General features: G+C 43.5%; 1 protein-coding gene across 27 annotated transcripts in view; it reads left to right on the forward strand.

The window, feature by feature from the left end:
- KMT2C (lysine methyltransferase 2C) overlaps nucleotides 1-25,916 on the forward strand; it is a 327,313-nt gene that overhangs the window by 56,623 nt on the left and 244,774 nt on the right. For all 27 annotated transcript variants that reach the window (XM_043541583.1, XM_043541577.1, XM_043541582.1 and 24 more), the window contains one exon: nucleotides 22,162-22,250. In XM_043541583.1, the coding sequence (XP_043397518.1) occupies nucleotides 22,162-22,250 (89 nt within the window). The remainder of the gene's footprint in view (nucleotides 1-22,161; nucleotides 22,251-25,916) is intronic.

The raw sequence follows: 25,916 nt of genomic DNA on the forward strand, positions 1-25,916 counted from the left end.
GTACTTTTTAGTTATATTTCTAAAGAAAGGTTGATTCTCATTGGTTGGTCACTAAAACATGTTGATTTGCACCTAAATACATCCTTTTCACAAAATTTGGTACTTCTGTTTTCTAACCAGGAGGATACACTAGATCTAGTGACCATTATTTAAGCAATTATGTAACTTGATTTTTGTCTGTTTTTATGTTAAAAATTGTGATCGATGCATTTCTTACTTACTAGAGGACTAATTTGTTACTCATAATTTGTGTCCAGCTGGATTTGGATGGAAATTGGAATTCAATTAAAAATGCACAAAAGCAGCATGTAAAAATTATTTTTTTGTAATTAGTTTCAATAAAACTACCTTAAGTGTGCTGGATACATAAGGAAAATTGATCAAAACATGTTTTGTAGGGCTGTCAAGTGATTAAAAAATTAATCACGATTAATCAAACAATTAAACAATAACAGAATACCCTTTATTTAAATATTTTTGTGTGTTTTCTACATTTTCAAATATGTTGATTTCAGTTACAACCCAGAATACAAAGTGTAAAGTGCTCGCTTTATATTTTTTTATTACAGATATTTGCACTGTAAAAAAACAAAATAGTATTTTTCAATTCCTCCTTTGCTAGTTCTGTAGTGCAATCTTTTTATCATGGAAGTTGAACTTACAAATGTAGAATTATGTACAAAAGAATGCATTCAAAAATAAAACAGTGTAAAACTTTAGAGCCTACAAGCCCCTGAGTCCTTTTGCATTTAAAACTAATTAATTAAACAAAGCAAGTATTATCAGTAGTTAGCGAATTGAACAGATTGTTTTCCTCTTCTAATCTGTGGATAAAAACTAAGTATGAGAGCATGAGATCTACTATTTGTAAAAGTTTGAAGGACATGATGACCAAAAACAATTTGTCTTGCTTTATTAGCTCTCGGTTTCTTAACTTTGTGTCATTGAGTTTAACTAGTTGAATACGCTGAAATGAAGAAAACATTCTTGCTTTGCTTGTAGAAGATGCTACTGCCATCAAAAGCTGGTTTGGCACTTCAGCAAACATTGGTTCCAGGTGCTCAGCCAGTGACCTCCACTAGTTCAGTAGTTTAACTTTCTTTAAAACTTTGGCAGCAAATAAGTACAGCTTAACATTATGTATTTTTTTATTTACTATAAATTGCTAATAGAGTATAGTAAGATTAGGTCTGAACATAGGTTGTCATAGTTTCAAATTTAATTTTTAAATTGGTTTATTTCTTAAAAATATTTAATTTAACACAATCCAATTTAAATAAGTTTTAATTTTTTATATGAATCATCAATTTCTTCCCCCCGCATGGTGCTTTATGTGCCCTTCCTTCCAAACATTTGATCTGTGATGTAACGCATCATCCCTAATCACCATTGTTTTTCCAGAAGGTTCTAAGCACATGCACCAAGTGATGCACACATTTTCAAGAGCATGGATCCATGTGTAAACTACTTCAAGTGATGGTCCCTATGTGGATTCCAAATGGTGTGCACGTGTACCATGTGCCGGAGCCAGAAGGTTTCCCTAGCAGTGTCCATTGACCCACACATGTGTCGTGCATTCCTCTTATGTTTGCAGTTGAGGCTATAATAGGCCATATGGGTCGACACTGCTCTAGTTATCTTACCACTGCTTGGCTGGAGTCAGAATCCTGTTACTTCATGCCCTTAGCTTTGGTAAGAGAGTGATTTACTGTCAATTTTTCTTGTGTATATACTTGTAGTTTTGTGTTCTGTAGTTCTTGGTTACTTGCAGGTAGCTTAATTACTATAGCTTTGCCCCCGTTGGAGGGAAACTCTCCCTAGCCCACTCCCACTCCCTCAGGAACTATGCCCTGGATTCCAGGCTTCAAGGACTGTGCCACTTGCCCATGCTCATTTGTTGTGAATGATAAGCATCAGTGTTGCCTCTAGTGCCTTGGCGAGGCCCACACTTCGGCCTGCTGCACCATTTGTAAGTTGTTCCCGCCCTGAATATGGGAGGCTTGAGAACTTCACCTCCGGAAATTCTTAATGGAGTAGGCTATGTGCCCACGGGCGCATTCAGCTCTGGGACTGCCAGAACTGGTGATGCATTGCCCATCACCAGCAGCGAGCATTTCTCCAAGCTGCTCCAGGGCACTGGATCCGACAGTGCCAAGACCTCCGGACAAGCCCTGCCATGAGAGAGAGAAACATTGACACGGGCATAAGAGAAGATTCCTGTCGAGATATGCAGTTTCCTCCCCAAGCTGCACCAAGTCGGGTGAGAAGTTGTGTGTGGATCCGGCTGGACCACCACCCAAGTTTCCCAGAGTAGCAAAGTGGAAGCAAGATCCAAGGGTACCACCACCTACCCTGGTACCCACACTGGTGCCCTCACTGGCTCTTGCACCACCCATCCTATTAACTCTGTCAAATACACCTGGACCCTTAGGATTGACCCAAATGATGCCTTGCACTCCTGGGCACGTGGAAGTGCTACTATCAACAGAGGAGCTGTTCTTCCCATACTCACAATCTCCACTCCTCTCCACGCTGCCGCTCCCTGCCATCGTCCCTTCTGCAGCAAACAAACCATTGCTGCTGCCATGTCCCATTGCTCCACTGTGGCCTTCCGGTACTGTCGGTGCCTCCCTTCCCAAAACCATCTTCAGAGTCTGAGGGCCTCTCAGAGCTGGAGCCCTTGTTTTTCCCTGCCCCACCTCGGAGTCCAGACTCGTGCCCCAGACTACCATACCGCCCTGCTTGTGATCCTTGCCCCACAATTGGGTCAAGATCACTGTGGACTGGTGGGTACTGAAGATCATCCATCATGAATACTCCATAGAATTTCTGTCATTTCTGCCTCATTGCCGGCCCCGGCTTTCCCTTTAGGGACCCATCCCTCTAATGCATCCTCGAACAAGAAGCCAATACTCTTCTCCTCAAGGGTGCCATAGACCCTGTCCCACTTCACTACAGGGAGTGGGGATTTTACTCCCCATACTTCCTCATTCCAAAGAATGGCTGAGGGTGATGCCCCATTGTGGACCTTTGGGTGCTCAACTTCTTTATCAGGAAAGCCAAACTCCATATGGTAACTCCTCCCTCCCACACGGAGCCTGATTCACGGCTCTCAACATGAAGGACACCTACCTCCACATCGACATTCACCCAGCCCACTGGAAATTTCTCTTATTTAGGGTTTCGTGGTCTGATTCACCATTACCAATTCTGAGTCTCTCCTTCGGCATAGCGACGGCGCTGTGAGTCTTCACAAAAGTTTTCGCTGTCATAGCAGCACACATACGCTGCCTCTGCTACTCTGTATTCCCCTACTTGGGCAACTGGTTCTTCACTGTACTGTCCCAGCAAGGCCTCCTCTCACTTGTCCTAGCTCTTTGCGTCCTCTTCACCTCTCTCCATGTTTGCATCAATGAGGAAGAAGTCTGTGCTTGTGGCTACCCAGATGATCAACTTTATTGGGGCATGGGTAGACTCCGACTGGGAGGAAGGTTTGTGCTGTGATGAACGCTTTGCCATACTGAATTCCATTATTGCAGACCTATGCCACAACACCTGTACCACCAGCCGCCGCTGTCTCTCCTTCCTTGGACATATGGTAGTCTGTACTTCAGTGACATCGCATGCATGCGTCCACATGAGTTGCTTACAGATGTGGCTCCTTTCAATCTACAGACCACACAGGACTATTGGTCTGGGGAGTAGGACTCTCCTGTCCAGTTCTGGCCTCCTTCATATGGTGGACCGACCCTTCCAAGGTCATGATCTTTACACCTCCTACCCCACAATCCCCCATATCTATGGATGCCTCCCACTTGGACAGTCACACAGCCCAGACGTCTGGATGTCATGAGAGGCCAGAATACACATCAACATCCTGGAATTGAGGGCAGTCAGTTTTGCATGCCAGGCATTCCTCCCCCTCATCTGGTGCTGTCACATTCAACTGCTCTCTGACAACATCACAGCAGTAGTTTACATCAACAAGCAAGGCAGCTCCAAGTCTCCATCATTCTGTTCTGAGTCCATCCACCTTTGGAACTGGTGCATCAAACATCAAATCATGCTCCAGGCCATGTACTTCCCAGGCACCCAAAACTCCCTGGCAGATGTGTTTAGCAGGACTCTCTACATGAACCATGAGTGGGAATTGCATGATGCCACACTGCAATACCTGTTCCACAAGTGGGGTGCCGCGTCCGGAGACCTTTTTGCAACCTGCAAGAACCGCAAACTGCCTCTTTATTGCTCCAGAGGAGCCAGGGGGGAGGACTCACAAGGTGACACCCCTCTCTTCCCTTGGACAGGCAACCTACACTATGTACCAGAGGGGTAGCTGTGTTAGTCTGTATCCACAAAAACAGTGGGGAGTCCGGTGGCACCTTAAAGACTAATAGATTTATATGGGCATAAGCTTTCGAGGGTAAAAAACCTCACTTCTTCAGATGCATGGGATGAAAATTATAGATGCAGGCATAAATATACTGACATGTGAAGAGAAGGGAGTTACACTGGTTCTCCACTTGTAAGGTGAACAAGGCCAATTCAGTCAGGGTGGATGTGGTCCACTCCCAATAATTGATGAGGAGGTGTCCAATACCAAGAGAGGGAAAGTTGCTTTTGTAGTGAGCCAGCCACTCCTAGTCCCTATTCAAGCCCAAATTAATGGTGTTAAATTTGCAAATGAATTGTAGCTCTACAGTTTCTCTTTTGAAGTCTGTTTTTGAAGGTTTTTTTGTTGAAGTATGGCTACTTTGAAATCTGTTATAGAATGTCCAGGGAGATTGAAGTGTTCTCCTACTGGCTTTTGTATGTTACCATTCCTTATGTCTGATTTGTGTCCATTTATTCTTTTACGTAGAGACTGTCCGGTTTGGCCAGTGTACATGGCAGAGGGGCATCACTGGCACCTATCGCATGAGTAGATGTGCAGGTGAATGAGTCCCTGATGGTGTGGCTGATGTGGTTGGGTCCTCTGATGGTGTCGCTAGAGTAGATATGGGGACAGAGTAGGCAACAGGGTTTGTTACAGGGATTGGTTCCTGGGTTAGTGTTTCTGTGGTGTGGTGTTTAGTTGCTGGTGAGTGTTTGCTTCAGGTTGGGGGGCTGTCTGTAAGCGAGGACTGGCCTGCATCCCAAGGTCTGTGAGAGCGAGGGATTGTTTTCCAGGATAGGTTGTAGATCGTTGATGATGTGCTGGAGAGGTTTTAGCTGGGGGCTGCACGTGATGGCCAGTGGTGCTCTGTTGTTTTCCTTGTTGGGCTTGTCCTGTAGTAGGTGACTTCTGGGTACCCATCCTGCTCTGTCAATCTGTTTCCTCACTTCCTCAAGTGGGTATTGTAGTTTTAAGAATGCTGGTAAAGATCTTGTAGGTGTTTTGTCTCTGTCTGAGGGATTGGAGCAAATGCAGTTGTATCTTAGACAATGGATTGTGTGATGTGTCCTGGATGGAAGCTGGAGGCATATAGGTAAGTATAGCAGTCAGTAGGTTTCCGGTATAGGGTGATGTTTATGTGACCATCACTTATTTGCACTGTAGTGTCCAAGAAGTGAATCTCTTGTGTGGACTGGTCCAGGCTGAGGTTGATGGTGAGGTTGAAATTGTTGAAATCCAGGTGAAATTCTTCAAGGACCTCCTTCCCAGGGTTCCATATAAGAACATAAGAATGGCCCTACTGGGTCAGACCAGAGGTCCCAGTATCCTGTCTTCCAACAGGGGCCAGTGCCAGGTGCCCCAGAGGGAATGAACAAAACAGGTAATCATCAAGTGATCCATCCCCTGTCGCTCATTCCCAGCTTCTGGCAAACAGAGGCTAGGGACACCTGGACATATGATGAAGATGTCCTCAGTGTAGCGCAATTAGAGGAGGAGTGCTAGGGGATGAGAGAACAACGCTTCCTCAGATAAGTCAGCCATAAAAATGTTGGCATACTGTGGGGCCTGTGGGTATCCATAGCAGTGCTGTTGACTTGAAAGTATAAGTTGTCCCCAAATTTGAAATGGTTGTGGGTGAGGACAAAGTCAGAACCTACACGATGCCTTTCCTCTCTTTCTGTTATTGAAAATTTGCTGGGACCAAGCTACAGTAATACCTGTAGCTCTGTTCTGGCCCTGTCAATATTTGTTACAGACCTCCTGTGAATCTCTGCTTGCACCCCATCCCACCTCGACATACTCCCAGATCTTTTCACACAAGATCGTGGCTGGCTCCAGCATCCCAGTCTGGGCTCTCTTCACCTCACAGCTTGGTTTTTGGATGGGGCTTGAGGATAGACATGGCATGCTTCACCCTGGCGAGACACATCCTTACACAAAGCAGGGGGGCATCCACCAGGGCCTGCTACCTGGTGAAGTGGAAGTGCTTTACCTCATGGGCCCACCGACATCAGCATCCCCAGGATGGTATCCGTAGCTATCATCTTCGACTATCTTCTCAAACTTAAAACATTGGGCCTGGCCCTCAGCTGCATATGGGTCCACTTGGCAATGCTCAATGCCTTTCTCCCCCCGATGGATGGCACCTCAGCATTCATACAACCTACCACCATCTGTTTCTTGAAAGATCTGTGCAGTACCTTCCTGCCAGTTCTCAAGCCCACACCTTTGTGGAACCTTAGGCCTTGTCTACACTGCCACTTTACAGAGCTGAAACTTTCTTGCTCAGGGGTGTCAAAAAACACCCCCCTCAGTGATGCAAGTTTCAGCACTGTAAAGTGGTAGTGTAGACAGTGCATGAGCACTGTTAGCCATGCTCCCAGCGCTGGTAGCTACTCCCTCATGGGGGTGGTTTTTTTACAGCGCTGGGAGAACTGGTGAGAGCTGGTGCTGAGCCTACACAGCCATGTTAAAGCGCTGCCCCGGCCGCGCTTTAACATTGGTAGTGAAGACATACTCTTAATCTCATTCTCTCCACACTCACAAAGACCCCTTTGAGCCCATGGTAACATGGTCTCTGTCCCATCTCTCCATGAAAGTGATCTTAGTGGCCATCACCTCAGCTAGATGGATCAGAGAACTGGCGGCCATGATGGCGGACCCCCCTCACACCGTCTTCCAGAAGGATAAGGTTTCCTTCTGGCTGCACCCAAAATTCAGAACTAAAGTAGTCAGAATTCCACCTAAATCATTACATCCGCCTCCCTGTCTTCTTTCCCAAACGCCACGCCTCCCACTTGGACAGAGCACTACACTCCCTTAATGTCACCATGTACTGGCATTCTACCCTCAGCGAACTTGTGCCTTTTGGGCATTACTGATACTCTTTCTAGCCAATGGAAGGGACATCCCCTCTCCCCTCAGTGAATCTTCAAATGGGTCTCCAGGTGCATCCACAAATGTTACACACGCAGCAATGTACCACCACCTGATGAAGTCACGGTGCATTCTATGCAAGTTCATGCAGCTACATCGGCTTGCCTCGCGAGTGTCTCATGGCAGGATATCTGTCGTGCAGCAACGTGCACTCCATATGCAAGTTGATGTCCCATTACACCATCGCCTCAGCCGCGGACACATCTGTAGGCTGCACCATACTACAGACTATACTTCCTTGTACATCCTCACACCCACCTCCATTTGATCATTGCACTCTATTCACCCACATTTGGAATCCATATAGGGACCATCACTTGAAGAAGAAGAGGAGGTTACTTATTTGTGACTAGAGGTTCTTCAAGATGTGATTCCTATTCGGATTCCAATACCTGCCCTCTACCCTTCTGCTGCAGACTAGACTTCAGTGGTAAGAGGGATACTGGAGCAATGTCAGCCCGCATGGCCTATTATAGTCTCAGCTGTGAACACGAGGGGGACTCAAGGCACACATGCTGGTCAACGACACTGCTAGGAAAACCTTCCGGCACATGGTGTGCATGTGCACCCACTTTTGGAATCCAAATAGGGACCACGCATCTTGAAGAACGTCCAGTTACAGGTAAGTAACCTCCTTTTTTGCATTAATGTGATATTGCCAGCTTCGAGCATCCAGAAATTATAACTGTATTAAATATAAGATTTTTAAAAATAACTTTCGAATTTTTTTATTTGCCTTCTGGTTTCAGAGCCTCAAATTTTGTCTCCATAACCATGAAGCTAGAAAGTCTACTTTTATTAAATAAAAGCAGAGATTCTCCCATAATCACAGGACTCAGAAGCTGGGCTTTTAAGAAAAAACACCAAATATTGTGAGGCTTATAATAAATTAATGAGAGGTGGCAACACTGAATTGTATTCCCTTTACTAGAAAGAGTTGAGTTGGAGTGGGAAGATGGGGGGTGTGTGTGTATTTAAAAAATAATATAATATACGCTTGTGCTTCTTATTCTGTTAGGCCTGACCTATACTTAAAATGTAGGTTGAAATAGCTGTGTCACTCAGAGGTGTGAGAAATACACACCCCTGAGCAACATAGCTTTACCGACCTAACCCCAAGTGGACGTCGCTATGGTGACAAAAGAATGCTTCTGTCAACCTAGCTACTGTCGCTTGGGGAGGTGATGGTCCTATGCTGATAGGAAAACGCTTTCTTTCAGTGTAGTGCAAGCATAGCTGCATGCAGGGCTTGTTCCAGCATCGCTGTGGCACTGGGGTTGTGCTGATGTATGTCGTCGCTGTAGGGCAGGCATGGCCTTAAAGTGAAAACTCATCCCCTTATAAAGGTCCAGTGCCAAGGTTGCTACTTAGGGGCTAAATATAAGTTGTGATCAGCGTCTTGTGTACAATTCTCTGCTGTCAGGTGAATTTCACCTGAGATACCTCTGAAAAGGAAATGGTATATTAGAGAAATGGCAGCAATGGGTACATTTAGAGTATAAAGTCTTCTGTAACGCCTGGGAGGGGAGTGTTTTGGCATAGCCCAGAGGATCCTTGGTTATCCATTTCGTTCCCTGCTGCTCCTGGCTTTGGCTACTACTGTAAGTGAAACAGTGAGTTCTGCTGATTTCTGATTTCTTCAGCTTTTCAGCATCTTTAAATTAAAGTGTTGTTAGAGTACTTTTTTTTTTCTGTAGTTCATGCACTGAAAGTAGAGTTGATCAATTTGATTCCTACTTTGATTGTTACACTGAATTTCAAATTTAGAGAAGGCGAGGTAATTTGAGGAGAAAATTTTCAGTTATTTACAGAGTCGGAGAGAAACTATTAAATCTTTGACAAGTGTTTACATCAAAGAAAATATCGTTGTACAAAAAATTTGAGATCCTTGGGAACCTAAGGCTAATATTAGAATGCAAGGGATTCTTGCATCAGTTAATTAAGTACGTTTGAGTCAATCTACAGTTTTACGTTTAGATTCCATTTTTGTTGAGAAATATCACCCAATCTAAATCTTCTTATGGTCACTACTAAAACTCCTTCTGTAGTTCTTTAGATCTAATTCTGTTTAAGAATATTTATTGTAATTTAAAGTCCTATGGAACAATGAAAATACTTACTCTCTTCACAAATATAGAGGAAATATTCAGTATTGCAATAATATGATTACAACCAATCGAGACACATCTAGGAATAAAAAGGTTCGAATGGAAAAATTAAGTGTACATGTTGAAATCCTATCAGTGGGTTATATTGCTACTATTTGATATTTTTCCTGCTTTTTACGACGAAACTTGGGAGTTTTTAAATTTAAGAAGATGTTCAAGAGATCTGATTATTTAAAATTGTAATAGTTCATGGAGGATTTGAAACCGATTAAGCATTATGCAAATATGAGTAGAATTACTACAGTTCATTTTATTTTATTATTTTGTCAATTGATATTTTATGTGCCAGAATACAGTTTGTTTATTAAATTAAATTTTTCTTTGGTTTCTTTGCATTAAATCCTCAATGTGTTTGGAGCACTTCTTGGTTAATGAATTCTATTTCTGTGATGATATCTGTTATAAACATGAATAGTATGATATATAATCCCCCTCCCCCTCCCAAGAGCTTTGTGGGGAAAAAAGATCGGTGAGAATCTCATCACAAAACACTTGACAATAGCTAGACTGCTGGTGTACCGAGACCGCCATTTGTAATGCTAACAAATACTGACTGTGTGTATTCATCAGTTGTTGTGATCTTACACTTCAGCGGCTACAGCAGCACAGCTATCATGTTGCTGTAGCGTAGGCTCTTCCTACGTTGACGGAAGAGGTTTTTCCATCCATGTAGATAATCCACCTCTCCAAGAGGCGGTAGCAAGGTTAACAGAAGAATTCTGCCATCCACCCAATAGGGTCTACAGTGTGGTATTCGTCTCCCTAACTACATTACACAGGGTGCATATTTTTTTACAGTCCTGTGTAGTGTAGTGAGGTCAGTCTAGTTTTTAGGTGTAGACCAGGACCCAGATTGTAAGCTCCATGGGCAGGGTCCATCTTTTTCTTTTTCGTTTGTATGGTGCCTAGCACCATGGGGGCCTCGTCCATGCTTAGGTGCTAGAGTAATACAAATAATAAGTCTTTTTGTGGTGGTGATGGAGAGGTTGAGGTAGGGAGCGTTGGAAGGCTGGCATCCCTACTGGAGCAGAGTTCAGGCTGTGATGTGTTGTCTGAGGTCTGGTCTACACTACAAAGTTAGGTTGACGTAAGCTGCCTTGCGTTGACCTAGTTGTGCATGTATCTACACTTAAATTTGTCTCCCACCAATGTAAGTGCCTTGTTACAGTGATGTAGTAACACCATTTCTCCAAACGGCATTGAGCCATGGTTGATGTATTGATGTCAACGGAGCACAAGTGTAGACATTGTGTTACTTATGTTGACCCTAACAGTCCTCCAGCAGCTGTCCCACAATGCCTGACATGAACTGCTCTTGTCACAGTTGTGAACTCCTCTGCCCAGGGATCACGGAAACCAAAAGGCCCCCCCACCCCTTTAAAGTCCTGCAGATTTTGAAATGCCTTTTCCTGATTGTCTAGCTTGGCAAGCACACCTAGCAGCTCTCCATTGTTATGTGCAGCTGCCCAGCTGACCATGCCAGCTACGTGCTCCAGACACATTGCGTTGGAGAAAACAGGAGATACTGGGTCTCCTGGTCCTGTGGGGAGACGAGGCTGTGCAAGCACAGCTATGGACCAGGTATAGGAACATGTACATCTACAAGCAGATTTCACGGGAGATGCAGGCGAAGGGATACAACAGGGATCCACAGCGGTGCCGCTTGAAAATGAAGGAACTGCTTCAGGCATATCAAAAGGCCAGGGAGGTCAACAGTTGATCTGGTGACCAGCCACAGACCTGCTGCTTTTACAAAGAGCTGCATGCCATACTTGGTGAAGACTCCTCCACCACCCCTCTCACCGCCATGGATCCCTCTGAGGAGATTGAATAACAGGCCCTTGGCATGAACAGCCAGGAGAAGTGAAGGAAGAAGAGAAGCAGGATGGGGGAACAGGTGATCGGGGGGTGTCCAGCTATGTCTTGAGCCAGGACCTGTTGAAGACTCCACTCAGTCCAGTCTGAGCGTGGGCCAGCTCGATGCTGGGGAAGGAACCCCAGGTAAGTGTGTAATGTACTAATGGTGCCCCCAGCTTAACAGGACACATCTATCAACTTTTCATTAATTTACTTGTACTAGAAGAAGTAGCGGTATAACAAAGAGATGTAGCATTGTTATCTGTTTTCATTCCCTTGTGGAGTTAGGTAAGGGGGAACATATGGAGCACTTTGTTTATGAACACAGGGAAGTACCTTGAATCCCCCTGAGAGATCTCAAAACTTTCATAGAGGCACTCTGCAATCCTCTCCCAAAGGTTTCTAGGGATAGCAGCCTTATTTCTTCCTCTGTGGTAGAACATTTTCCCATGCCAGTCAGCGATAACTTTGGCAGGCACCATTGCAGTAAACAGGCTATCAGCATACGGCCTTGGGCGCATCAGGACACCAGCAGCAGCTGTGCTCTCTGTGCCTTTGTTACCCTCATGAGTGAGAGAGAAGCTAAAATTACCACTGCTTGTGGAAAACGGTGCCAGAATTTAGTGCCATTGCCCTATACTCATAGTTTCATGCAACTGAGCAATTCCCTCCACATTTCCCTCATCTCTCCAGGCCATACTCACTGTGGCTGGAGCTGTGAGTGGTGCCATGCACAAGCACTCTCAAGCAGACATGTCAATAAATATGTCTTGTTTAAAACTTCAGGGGAGCAAGGGAAGGGAGTTCTGAATCTTAATTTTCACTTTCAGTTGTGACTGTATTGACCTCTGTGTTTCATCTGCAGCTGCTGCTGTTGTGGACTTGTGGGGCTCCCCCTCCACACCTGTGGAACACCTGAGCCAGATAAGGAGGGGAAAGAATAGGATTTGGGATGACATGCTCTATGAGATACTGCAAGCCAATGCTGCATCAGACAGTGAGCAGAGGGGTTGGAGGATGAACATTGCAGACCGCTTGGAGAAGGAAAGAGGGACAGGAGAAAGGCTCAGGAGTCCCAGCAGGAGAAAGAAGAGGGAGATGCATCAGGACATAATGGGGCTTCTCCGGGAGCAGACACAGATGCTGCAGACTCTTGTGGATCTATAGGTTCAACAATCCTGGGCTCGCCTCCCTTTGCAGTCCATGGAGAACTCTATTACAGCACCTCCTTGCATCCCCCCTCAACATGACATGTGGCATCAGGAGCTACATCTCTACCACTCTGCCCCAGGGGTACATTAAGGACAACCACAGCTTCACATACACTGACCTGTGGGGGTCCTGGTGGCTGTATGTGGAGGTAAAATGGACATTAATGTTTTTTCCCCTTGTTAAGATCAGCTCTATTAATTTATTAAGTTTTTAATACATTTGATTTTTAATTGCACCGATTTCTCTTTGAACTGGTTTTGTTACTGAATAAAATTATATTATTTGGAAAATAATTTATCTTTATTCGCTCACAAAAAATGCTGCAGAGTGCCTAGCATTTCTGAAAGGACCCACTTACTTGTTACTGTACAGTGTGACAAATACAGTGTAATAATCCATAAATGTACAGCAAGCCCTGCAAAATTAATAGGTGCATTGATGATGCAAATCTATGAATATAACACTTTAAGCACCACACAATTCTTAACAGGCCACAAAACAGCAGGTAGAGCATAATACACTACAACACGTTACTGTGGCTCACCGTTGAAGCGCTCTTTCAAAACCTTCCTGAGCCCTATAACTCTGCATCAAGCTCTTCTAATAGCCATTGTGTCTGGCTGTTCAAACTCATCAGGCAGCTGCTCCACCTCTTCCCTCCACCCTGGCAGCAACTTTTCCCTCTTTGCTTCACAGATATTATGCAGGATACAGGAGGCAGCTATAACCATAGGGATGTGTTTTCCACTGAGATCCAATCTTGTGAGTAAACAATGCCAGCATCCCTTAAGTCTACGAAAAAGGCATTCAACTGTCATTCTGCATCTGCTGAACTGGTAGTTGAATCTTTCCTTGGTGCTGTCAAAGTAGCTGGTGTGTGTACAGCTTTACAAGCCAGGGGAGCAAGGGGTAGGCTGGGTCCCCCAGGATCACTACTGGCATTTCAACATCACCAATGATAATCCGCTAGTTGGGAAAGAAAGTCACTGCTCGTAGCTTTCTGAACAGTCCTGTGTTCTTAAAGATGTGAGCATCATGCACCTTTCCTGACCAGCCAGCGTTGATGTCAGTGAAGTGGCCCCAGTGATCCACCAATGCTTGCATAACCATAGAAAAGCTGCAGTTTCTGTTGATTTGCTCTGAGGCAAAGTGGTCTGGTGTCTGAATATGGATATGCATGCCGTCTATCGCCCCACCACCCTATCCGTGGCCCCACAAAGTCATGGGATCTCCTGGTCAGCCTCCTCCTGGCCCTAGCTAAAATGGCCATCTATAAAACCAGAGTGAGGAGGTTGGCTGATGGAGTTTCCTGTGACTGTGGGGCCTATTTCCAACCCTCGGTCTGTTCACGTATCCGGGCAGAGTTCCTCTGGGTGGCATCCGCTGACTCCCTTGACGCCTATGAGGAGCAGTGGGCGCTGTCCGGGGTTCTCTGCTCTGTGTCCCTGTCCGGTTCCCTTCTTTTGACCCTTTGACCACACTCCTGTCCCTGTTGTTTCATTAGTTGTCCCCCGGATTTATTTGGTGCCCAGGTCCTGTGGATCTCCCTCTTAGGCTGGGGGGGGATCCTTTAGCAGTGGACGGGCTTCGCCTGCCCACTTCCCGGATCCCAGTAGGATCGCCCCGCCACAGTTCGGAAATCCTATTGCTGCAATTTACATCCACTATGTCCTGCGCTCTGCTGAGAGTCACAGTCCTGTGTAACAGCAGATGATTTATGGGCCTACACACTTTGGTGACAACAGCCTCCGCAGTGTATTTTCCAACTCCAAACCAACTTCCCACTGATTGGTAGCAATCTGGTGTTGCAAGCTTCCACACTGCAATTGTCACTCACTTCTCCACTGCCAGTGCAGCTCTCTTTGGTGTGCCTGCACTGAAGGGCTGAAGCGAGCTTGACACATGGATCCAGGAATGTGGCCTTGTGCATCCAAAGGTTTTTCAGTCGCCCCTCATCATCCCAAGCCTTTATTATGATGCAGTCCCACCAGTCAGTGCTTGTTTCTCCAAAAGCAGTGCTCCACCATTTGCAGCTGCTCTGTGAACACCAACAACAACCTATGTGCCACAACAATCTGTCCTCCATGAAATAGTCATTTTCTTCGCGATTCGGTTCTTCTTACAGCTCTGCAAATACTGGAGGATTGTGCCTCCTGTGCTTGTAAAACTTATGACACTAGTGCATGGCTGTGCAGGCTTCTGTCACAGATGCTGGACAGTGAGGATGGCCATGGTGGTTCATGGGATTATCTGAAAAAGGCATGAAAATTATGGGTTGTAGATGACATTATGGGATGGAGACAGTTACATGCTGGGAAGTTGACCCCTTGCTCCCAGTCACCCCGTATGACTCATTTCTGCCCCACCATATGTTGTCAAAACTTCCCAAAAGACACTGTGCTGGACGTTGGTGGCTTGCACACTGGGATACCTACCCATGGTTAAGCGCAGTGTGCACTCACACACACACTCCTGGTGAGTACCCGCAGTGCTGGTGCAAGGAGCCAAGTGTGAGCACACACAAGCGATATACTAACTGGCAGCTTTATGCTGACATAATGTGCTTTGACCAAAGATTGTAGTGTAGACATGGTCTGAATTGCTCTCATGGTGTGTGTGTCTCTCTCTCTCTCTCTCTCCTTGTGGCTGCATGACTAGAGTAATTATAGCTGTAGGTGTGGTAACTTTTTTAATTTCCTTGCTTTTTTGAGTTTTTTGTTTAAGGATCCGATTCTGTCACGGATTCCGTGACTTCAGCAGACCTCTGTGACATTTTTGGCTTCATCCCTCTGCAGCAGTGGGACTGGAACAGCTGTCAGCCCCTGCCTCAGGAGCAGTGGCCCAGGGCTGGGTCAGCGCCCGGGGATGCTGGAGCAGTCATCAGCGGGGCGCTGTTAATCTCTCTTCTCCCCCCTCCCTTCCCCTCCCTCCACCACAGGTTATTTTTAGTAAAAGTCAAGGACAGGTCACTGGCTCCGTGAGTTTTTGGTTATTGCCTGTGACCTGTCAGTGACTTACTAAAAATACCCGTGACAAAATCTTAGCTTTATTTATTATGTACGAGCAATCTTAACTCACATGCAGCATAGTGCTTTTGTGTATAATTAGTCATGTTTTCATGGTTTTGGTTCTATTTAATTCCCCCTAAACTGGTATTGTTTCCAGTTCAGATAGGCCTGAACTAGAACATTGTTTTAAAACCCCTAAACTGGGGAAGTTGAGATCCAGCCTGTGCAGTTTTGTTCCATCTCTAGTTCCTGGGTGACAGCATTTTGAGGATAGGCCCTTTTGTTGATGATGGATTAAAATATATTAAAATATTTATGTACACTCAGTAAAAGAAAAGCTAGGTACAAGCACTTGTTTAAGAGAATATGTATGCTGGGAATTCACTTAGCAACACTTCTGTTCATTTTTGGGCTAGAGGGTTGAGCGTTAAAGTTCCACATCAGCATGAAGGTCTCAGGCCTGGTGCTGATAATGCAGTGAGTTATTTGAGGACACTGAATTATTAGAAATGCAGTTACTCAGACAATCTGTTAACCAGGTTTTTCTTTCTGACTCAGATGGTTATCCTCATAACTAAAAATCACATGGCTAATTTTCAGAAAGAGTAGCTGATAAAACTGAATCCAAATATTGGGGTTCTTTTTCTTTTTTTAATTATCTGCAAAGCTCTGCATGAGTTGTTGCTAAATTCAGAATGAAAGACTCTCTACAAAACCTGTTCTAGTTCTCGCTATGACAGTAATTTAAGGAAATAGAAACAAATTCCTTGAGCAGTGTAAAATACCATGTACCTTCAAAGCGCTTATTATCTATTATGCATTTCTTAATATTCTGAAGTGGTGCATGAAGTCCTGAAATATTAACTTTATTAAAAGTATAACTGAATAATCAAAAGGAAAACTTACAGTAATAGGTTCAGAACTTGAGTGAATGTTCTGCAAACCAATCAAACACTTGTGTAACAAGATAATCAAACCTTGTACGAAAATTACTTAATGAAAAGTAAACATCAGTTTTACACTTTGTATTTATATAGACTTTTAACCATTGAGTTGTCTATGTAGATGTTACTATTGCGATTTTCTCTTGTATTTTCTTTGAAACACTAAATTGTTGCAAGTTTTTATTTGTGTGGGTTTTTTTAGTTCTTTCTTTAGAACCTGGCATAGACATTTTATATCTTTTTAGATTACAATACAGTATTATAAAATCTCTTCTGATATTGTTAGGTGCTGAAACCTAACTAAAGTAAGCTACAAATATACCCTGACTCTTCATTTCACTTTTTGTTTCTTCACTCTGATCAATTTATTTTAAACCTGAACCGTGTTTGGAAGGCCTTTTGTAGTATATGTGCAGAGGGGAGAACTGCATGAAAACACCAGATGTGGGTACGTTTTCCACTGAAAAGAAGCAATTATGTTTAATTAGTCCAAACCTGTGATTTTCCTAATGTTAATAAGTTGCTAAGATGTGGTGGCAGCGTTTAAAAAGTGAACACTGCTGTGGAAATAAAGCCTTTACAAATGTATAGGATGCGTTTTTAGTGTTTTGTATATTCATGTAATACCTATAACCTAAGATGTAAAATTTTATATAGCTTTTGAAATAAACACAGGGAATATTTTCAATTAGTCGCTGAGCTATTCCATACAGAGTGGGGGTGTGGAGAATAGTTATGTGGGGAGAAAATTTTTGAACTAATCATTTATTTTGAAAAGCTGGAAGCAACTGTTTTCTTTTGCTGCCCAGAGCTATGACTTGAAGTGTTTTATTGCTAGGAGGTCGGTAGAAAAGTAATTTGGGTAGTAGCTAGAGATATTACCATTGGTATGTGGTTGCTTTTGAGTACTTTAAGCATTGCTGTTTTATACATCACATTCAGTGATTTCAGCTAGAAACACATCACATGTTATGTATATGTGCAATGCCTCTAGCCTGTTTGTTGAATGTGAGCATGGGGAGTTTAAAGTGTCTGTTATGTACATGGTAAAGAACTGCAAAGAACATAACATTAAAACATATGTTTTTGTTCTTCTCCACACTTCTTTAATATTCTAATGATTGAGTCCATCAATCAACAGTTTACTTGTTTAGCTTTTTTTTTCTTGGGGAGGGGGAGGAATAGGGTGGGGACAATGCTGGCAAATGTGTTCTATCCAAATAACTATGCTTCCTCCCTGCTCTGCTGCATGGAGGGGAGTAAATCCACTTTGGGTATGTCTAGAAGTAGGCATCCTTCAGTCTCGAGAGACCATGGGTATTTGCCCCTGAGAGGTAAAGAATTTATTCAGTTGATTTTATGGCAGCTGCAAATGTGGTTGAAGAGACCTGCTCGAGAGAGAGACAATCTCAGTTGCATTTGTCACATTTAAAGGTGGTGATTCAACCCTTTGGGCTCTGCCTTCTGCAAGCTCTTTTCTCCTCCGCTAAGCTGGATGGCTTCCTCTCATAACTCTGGAGACCTTTGTTGAGCTCTTATTTCCAAAGGCTGCAGTCTTGAGTGTGATCTTCCCATTTGTCCACATCCATGTCCATTTCTTTGAGGTCTTACTTGCACGCATCCTTGAAACGCAATTTTGGGCGTCCTTTGGGTCTTTTTCCAGATGCCAGTACACTGTAGAGGATGTCCTTTGGGTTGTGCCCATCATTTATTTGGCACATATGCTCAAGCCAGCGGAGGTGTCTCTGTTTGAGGAGTGTTTGCACGTTGATAAGCTGACTTGTTTGAGCACATCCGTGTTGTTGACTCTGTCTGTCCAGGAGATTCCAAAGGTTCGACGAAGACAACACATATGAGAGCTGTTGCGCCTCCTTTCCTGATGAGAATATAAGGTTCATGTCTCGCTCCATATAAAAGTGTGCTGATAACACATGATGATACACACAGATCTTTGTGTGTTCTTTAATTTTTTTTTTTTTCATACCCTCTTGTTCAGTCTGGACATTGAGGTGGGTTTTCCAGTGCAGTTGTTGAGTTCTGTTTCACGTGAAAGGTTGACTGTGATAGTGGACCCCAGGTATGTGAACTCGTTCACCTCTTCAAGTTCATAGTCATTGATCTTGATGGAGGGTGCTTCCTCAACTCTTTGGCACATTGTTAGTCTTTTTTAGGCGTATGATAAGCCCGAAGTCTTGGCAGGCTTTGGAAAAACTGTCCATTAGTCTTTGAAGATGACCACCTGTGTGGGTTGTCACTGTTGCATCATCAACAAAGAGGAGGTGTTGGATAAAGGACTCCAGAGTCTTGGTTTTAGGTCTGAGTCTTGCAAGATTGAACAGCTTTCTAACAGATCTTGTGTGAAAGTAGATCACCTCAGTTGAGGACCCAAAAGCTTGTTTCAGTAGCGGGGAGAAGAAGATCCCAAACAGAGTTGGGGCAAATACACAACCTTGCTTAACTCCGCTATGAATCTGAAAAGCCTGAGACACTGAGCCGTCGTATTGGACTGTGCTGTACATGTGTTCATGGAAGGATCAAATCATGCTTAAGAGCTTGGGGGAGGGGAGACATCTAACTTTTCTAGAAGCACGCATAGTTCACTTCTACTGACAAAGTCAAAAGCCTTTGTGAGAGCGATGAAGGCTATGTATAGGGGACTTTTTTGTTGTCTCAGTGAGATCATGTTGATGGTAGACCTTTCAGCTCTGAAGCCGCACTGTGATTCAGGATAGATTCTGTCTGCAAGGGTCTGAAGTCTATTCAGGACAACTTGAGCAATGGCTGTTCCCATAATACTAAGAAGGGAAATATCGCGATAGTTGTTACAGTCGTTCCTGTCACCCTTGTTTTTATAGAGAGCGATGATGTCTGCATCTCTCATTTCTTGTGCCTTCTTTTGCCTTCTTTTCAGCACAGGCAGAGCAACTCATGAAGATGTTGCAGTAGAATAGGTTTTCTGAATTTTATGACCTCAGAAGGTATGCAGTCTTTTCTGGGGGCCTTTCCAATGCGGAGGCCATCTATGGCAAGGCTAAGCTCCTCGACAGTCGGTATGTCTACATTGCAATTAAAAACCCGCAGGTGGCCCATACCAGCTGACTTGGGCTCAGGCTGTGGGGATGTTTAATTGCAGTATAGATATTTGGGCTCAGGCTGCATGCTGAACTCTGGGACTCTTCCAACTTGCAAGATCCTAGAGCCTGGGCTCCAGCCGGAGCTGGAATGTCTACGCTGCTATTAAACAGACCCACAGCCCATGTCAGCTGGCCCTGGTCAGCCACGGGATTTTAATTGCAGTGTAGATGTACCTTTAGAAAACTGTAATGGAGACCTGCAGAGGGCTGAGGGGCAAACGGCTAAAGAGGATGCAGTCTTCTCTCTACTCCCACAAGGCTATCTTTCTTCCTCCGCTACATATCCATGTCGTCTCTGGGCCACGTGGAAAAACTGGCTTGCGGCAGGAGAAGCTGCATTCAGCTGTATTCCAGGGTTGCCATCTGTTCAGTTAAGGGTAGGGCTGAAAAAATGTGATATCACAAGGACCCTAATTTGGAAAAGTTACTCCCCCTGTTCCCTTTTTAAAGTAACATAATTCCGGTTAATGTTGTTGATGGAGTTGGTTGAGTAGTTTTTGTCAGATTTAGAATTGAACTATGTTATGCAGCAGGTGTGTAGGTGAGAAATGTGTCAACAGTTGTATTCCCCTCCCAATAATGTATTAAGGCTACATCTTGTTTATTTTTCTTTAAAAAAAAAAAAATCTGGAAAATCATTTAAATAACATGAAAGTGGTGACCAAAACCTCCATTCTATAGACAGCTCTCCAAAGATAATCTAAATTTGGGACTAATAATTTGAGGAGGAGGAAAAAATCCAAAGATGCACCATACAGATGGAGAGCCCATAAAAACAACCTTCTTTTCCCCTATGCCTTTATCAAATATCTACATTTATGTCAATAGCTTCTCAGGGAATGCAATTACTGACCCAATCCAGTTTCACAGACTTGCTGCTTCCTGGGAGGTTAATTTATAGAGTCCTTTGGGCGTTATTATCATAATAGCTAACATTTTGGGTAATAAGGGTGACTTACTTATTTTTATTGAAGTAGTGGTTCTGCCATGTGTGGATTTTGGACTTCCCCCTTCCTATTGGGACCCAAACAAAAGCCAAGAAACTCAAAAGTAAAGACTGCTTTTTAAAACTCCTTTGCTTTTCATTGTGTCTGGCACAGCAATATTGCATCCCCTGAGTGAGAATGAAAGATGCTGTGGATTTCAGACTGTTTTGATCTCCATTTTAATCCCTCTACTCCTCCATGTGGCCATCACTTTTCTAATGTGACCAGAGAGATCTCCTTACTATGAGACATTTACTACTCTGGTATGGAATGCTCTGCTTCAGCAGTACACTCAACAGAGCATGGACCAAAATAATTCTGTTCAAATTCTGCACCTGTTGTCTTAGTTCCTGAGCATCTGAGGTGGTGCAGGATGGAACATTTCCTTTGGACTGCTCAGTTGATCTAGTACAGAGAAATTATTTTAATGTGATTCTTTTATATTTAATAGAGCTGTGTGGAGAAGGGTAAGTCCTTTTCATAGAGGCTTTCGATACTGAGAAATTTGGTTTCGTTCCAGTTTGGAATGAAAACTAAAAATTTCAAAATTCTCAGTGAAATGGAAAGTCCTGGTCCTCTGGGACAGTCTGCCTAATGGGCTGTCCTAGAGCTGTGAGCCCTGGAAGCTGTGAGGTCCCTGACTTGGGGATAGTCTGCCTGCCAGGAAGTCCTAGCAGCCTCACAATGCAGAAACTCAGCAGGTGAGCTGCTGAAGAACCTGGAATCTGGGGCTCCCAGGGCTTACAGGCTCTTGGCTTCCTATCATCCCACCAAGCTGGCTCCTGAGGAGCCGGGCAGGTAAACTGACAGGAAACTAGATGGGTTCCCAGTGAAAAACTTCCTGCTTTCTGTCAGCGCTCCATGGAACATTTCAATTTTGAATTGGCATTTTCTATCAGTAAAATATTGTTGCATCTGAGAATTTCTGATCCGCTCCCGTATTTAATTTTAAAAGTAATTTGTCAACTAACATCATTTTTAGCACTGTTGTTCCACCAGCAAAATTTCTTTTTTTTGTTTTTTGTTCAGTTTGTTCTTTCCAATGATATGGTCATATTCACTGGAATTTATTTTCTGGCCTGCTTTATATGGATATATGTCTGTGTATAGTGTGTAAGATTTGTTAATGCACAAGTTTTGGACCACATTCTAAAGTAAGATCGTTATAATTGCCTTCTGCATAATGAAAAATGTGGAGATCTAACACAACATTTTTCTCTTGTAGTCAGACTGTAGGCCACTGGCATATTCAAAAGAGGTGAATTACTGAATGATTCTGTTAATAGTAATTGCAAAATCTTATGGGCTGGCAGCTGATTAAAGGGGTACCATGTTAACCTTTAGTGGTATAATACTCTGTCCATCAGAACAAAAAAGTGTAGGTAGGACTGTCAACTAATTTCATAAATAATTGCTGGACTTAAATTCCAGATAAGTTAGTGATGATAATGACTCAGTCAACATAAAATGATTTTGATCCTAGATATATTTAAATTGAAACGATTTGGCTGTGAACAATGTGCCCTTCTTACCTTTGTAGGCCTCGGAGTAGAGGAAAAACTGCAGTGGAGGATGAAGACAGCATGGATGGGTTGGAGGCAGCAGAAACAGAAAACACTGTGGAAACAGGTAAAGAGACATACAGTATCAGTAGAGTCCTCTTGTCATTTCTCTTCTAGAAGTGAGTGCATGTAGTTATGCAGAAAATTTGTCTGTTTATAAGCAGGAAAATAATCTCTTGCTTTAATATGACACCATGAAACAGACATTTACATGTTTATAAAAATAAGACTGCATTTTCTACCTTTTAAAAATCATCTGAAAGGAAATTCCTCTGTATTTCAAATGTCTAGTGGCTCTTTTGTTTTGATAACTCTACCACTCTCTAATAGAAATAAAACACAGTAGCAGCCATTTGTATATTATCTGCCAAAATACAATGTTGCTCTTTGCCCTATAGTTGCAGTTAACTAAGGAAATTATACCACAGGGATGGCATAATGTTAGCGCTCTCTCTGCAGCTGTTTGAGAAACACCGGTTAATTTGCTAGTCTTGTTGTAAATATTTATATAGAGGTAGCACCCAAAGGCCTTAATCAGGATTTAGACCCCATTGTGCTGGGTGCGGTACAAACATAAAAAAGATGTAATCCCTACCCTGGAGGGTTTACAGTCTGAAGACCAAAACAGATGGGTTAAAACATACAAATGAATGTGATGAAAAATTTCCACAGCTTTGTTAGCTACATGTATGTAGCTCTTGGAAATCTGCCTAGGCTGTAACTATCAGGCAGGGCTTTGTAGCAGTCCTGACAGAAGTGAGCCTTAATAAGGGATCTGAAGGAGAATAAGGGAAGAGACTGTATGGATTTTATTGAGGAGCTCTTTCCATGCATGTTGGACAGAGCGAAAGAAAGCAGAGAGGTGTTTAAGGGAGAAGCTGCCTGGTGGGCAGTAAAGGCTGGGAATGCTGGCAGAGTGAAGGCGGGTGTCCACATCAGCATGAGTTACTAGATCAGCTAGGAAGGGTGGGGCTAAATTGTGAAGGGTCTTAAAGGTAAAGACAAGAAACTTACATTTGATGTAGAGGTTAAGGGGGAGCCAGTGGACTTGGGTAGCCAGATGAAGGAGGTGATGTGATTAGAATAAGGAGACGTTTTAGCAGCATTATTTTAAATAGACTTTGGGGGAGCAAAGTTACAGTAGTTGAGGCCATAAAGCAGGAGGTTGTGATAGTCAGGGCCTGAAATTATGAGGATGTGGATGAGAGATTTAGTGGTGTTGTCTGGTCTCTTGCTACCCATTTGATAAGAGTTACAAAGTATTGAGGAGACTTTGTGCTCAGGCTGAAGGTTTCAGGGAGTGTTCTGAGGTGTTCAGCAATTCTTACTGATAAATGAGTGGTATTAATGGATTCTGAAGGGTGTCTAGTTCGAAGGGACACTGTCAACAATTGATTTTGTTAGTCTGCCAACACTTAGTTTAGCCTGTTGCATTACCTATCTCATGCACTGGTGTTGTGAAATATTCTCATGCACTGCTCTGATGGGAGCTGGCATGTATGCTCTTCCCCAGGCCCTACATAAGGATGTTTACCAGTAACAGTGGTGACAAAGCAGAAACTGAAGAAGCAGCAGGCACCAGTATCCTTAGGAAAGAAGGGGAGTATAGAGGAAGGCAAAAGCCAGTGTTAGGGGGCTTATTCCTTCACCTGCTTACTTCCCTAGTCCTTCTCGCATGAACAGAGAGCAACAATACCCGAAGTCCAAAGGTGCAAACAATTCGATGTTTATTGGGGTGAACTGCCAGCAAGCATGATTCCAGTTTCCTTCCTTAGTGTCCCCCTTCCCAGCTCTGACATCACAGAGCCTTACCTGTGTCCCTGTTCCCATTTCCCCCCCTTAGCAAAACATGATTCCAATTTCCCCGCCCCCATTTCCTGTTCCCATTCCCCGCCCTTATTTCCTGATTGACTGCAGACTATATAGTAAAACTTGAGTTCTGCTTAGCTATACCTTAACCTCTCATTTTACTGAAATTTAACTAACCAACCCTAACATATTATAAAATGATTATTTAACCAATTATATCCCACCACCTTAATTAGTTTACACCAAGCAAAATTAATTATACAGCAGACAGAAACAATCACAGAACCAGAGACCATGCAAATAAACAATAGCAAAGTGGGAACTATAATGACAAAACAATACAGAAGTGAGGATTTCACAACTACATCTATAAAGACATAAGGGTTTCCCAGCTGTGTCTATTGATAAGTGAGTTATTACCTAACAGAAAACTATCAAACTAAACTTCCTTTTACATCCTCTAGGCTCTTCCTTTTCTCTGGAGGTGATTGCCTTATTTCAATGTGACTAGTTTGGAATGTGAGGATGTGACCCTATGCTTCTCAGCTTATGGCTGCCTCTGCTGCTTAACCAGAGATCTTAGCCTAAGAACAGGGCCTCAGACTGTCACAGTAAAAGAAGGCCCTTACGCCAGCAGACAGTGATTTTGATTCTTTCTTTCTTTTATACCTCTATAACTAGCCAAGTGATAAGAATACACCTAAATTCTTAGAGTATAGGCCTTTACAGACAAGCCTGAATATCTATCTATATCCTAACAGCCAGGTCTACACTGTAGAGTTAGGTCGACGTAAGGCAGCTTACATCGACCTAACTCTGTAAGCATCTACACTAAAATGTAGTTCCCACCAATGTAACTCACCCACTTCACCTCCAAGAGAAGTGTAGTGCTTAGGTTGATGTAATTAGACACTGCATTACTTACATTGACTGTTACTGCCTTTCAGAAGCCGTCCCACAATGCCCCACACTGACACTCCTGGTGAAGATGCGCACTGCTGACACAAGGAGTGTAGTGTGGACATGCAAAAGTGATTTAATTACTGTGGCGACTGTATGTCAACGTAGCTTAGTGTAGACTTGCCAAATCCTAAGCCTCCTTGTTGCTTTGTTCTCAGACTTGCCCATTACACACAACCCTGCCTCCCCACTGGAAACACCCTTGTAAACTTTATCAGGGGAATAGAAAATGTTTTGTTTGTTTTTTTTTTAAAGGAGGTAGAAAAAATCTGTACTGATACATTACTATTTAAAAGGTGCTTTAATTACTACATTGTTCTGGCTATACGCAGTCATGTTAACTAGTTTACCAACACTCCCTGTGTCATCAGCATAGATCTGTGAATAATGAATTTCATCATAGAATCATAGAATATCCGAGTTGGAAGGGACCTCAGGAGGTCATCTAGTCCAACCCCCTGCTCAAAGCAGGACCAATCCCCAATTTTTGCCCCAGATCCCTAAATGGCCCCCTCAAGGATTGAACTCACAACCCTGGGTTTAGTGGGCCAATGCTCAAACCACTGAGCTATCCCTCCCCATTTGTTTGGAGGAGAGGCAGACAAGAAGGAATACTTCACTTGCATCCCTTTTGGAGTCTCAAAGATCCTCCTGTTTACCCCATATCTTCCATCCTCTTGGTTGCTATCCGCCTGACTCTTCTTTATGCTAAAGCCCCTTTACACCATTCTGGCAGTGTATTTAAAAAAAAAAAAAGCCTTATTGTAAATGCGCACGTCCAATATCTCTGGACATGAGGGACCAAACGGGACTTAAAGGAACATTGTCAGTTTAAGCAGTTTGGGGAATATTGACTGCTAAACGAATGTTAGACTTGGTTGGGGAGGGAGAGAGCAAGCAGGTAGTCCTAATTAACTGGTGTCAGGGTTCCTTCCCCACTCTGAACTCTAGGGTACAGATGTGG

The sequence above is a fragment of the Chelonia mydas genome, chromosome 2 (genome assembly GCF_015237465.2).
Source record: "Chelonia mydas isolate rCheMyd1 chromosome 2, rCheMyd1.pri.v2, whole genome shotgun sequence".
Classification (NCBI taxonomy): domain Eukaryota; kingdom Metazoa; phylum Chordata; order Testudines; family Cheloniidae; genus Chelonia; species Chelonia mydas.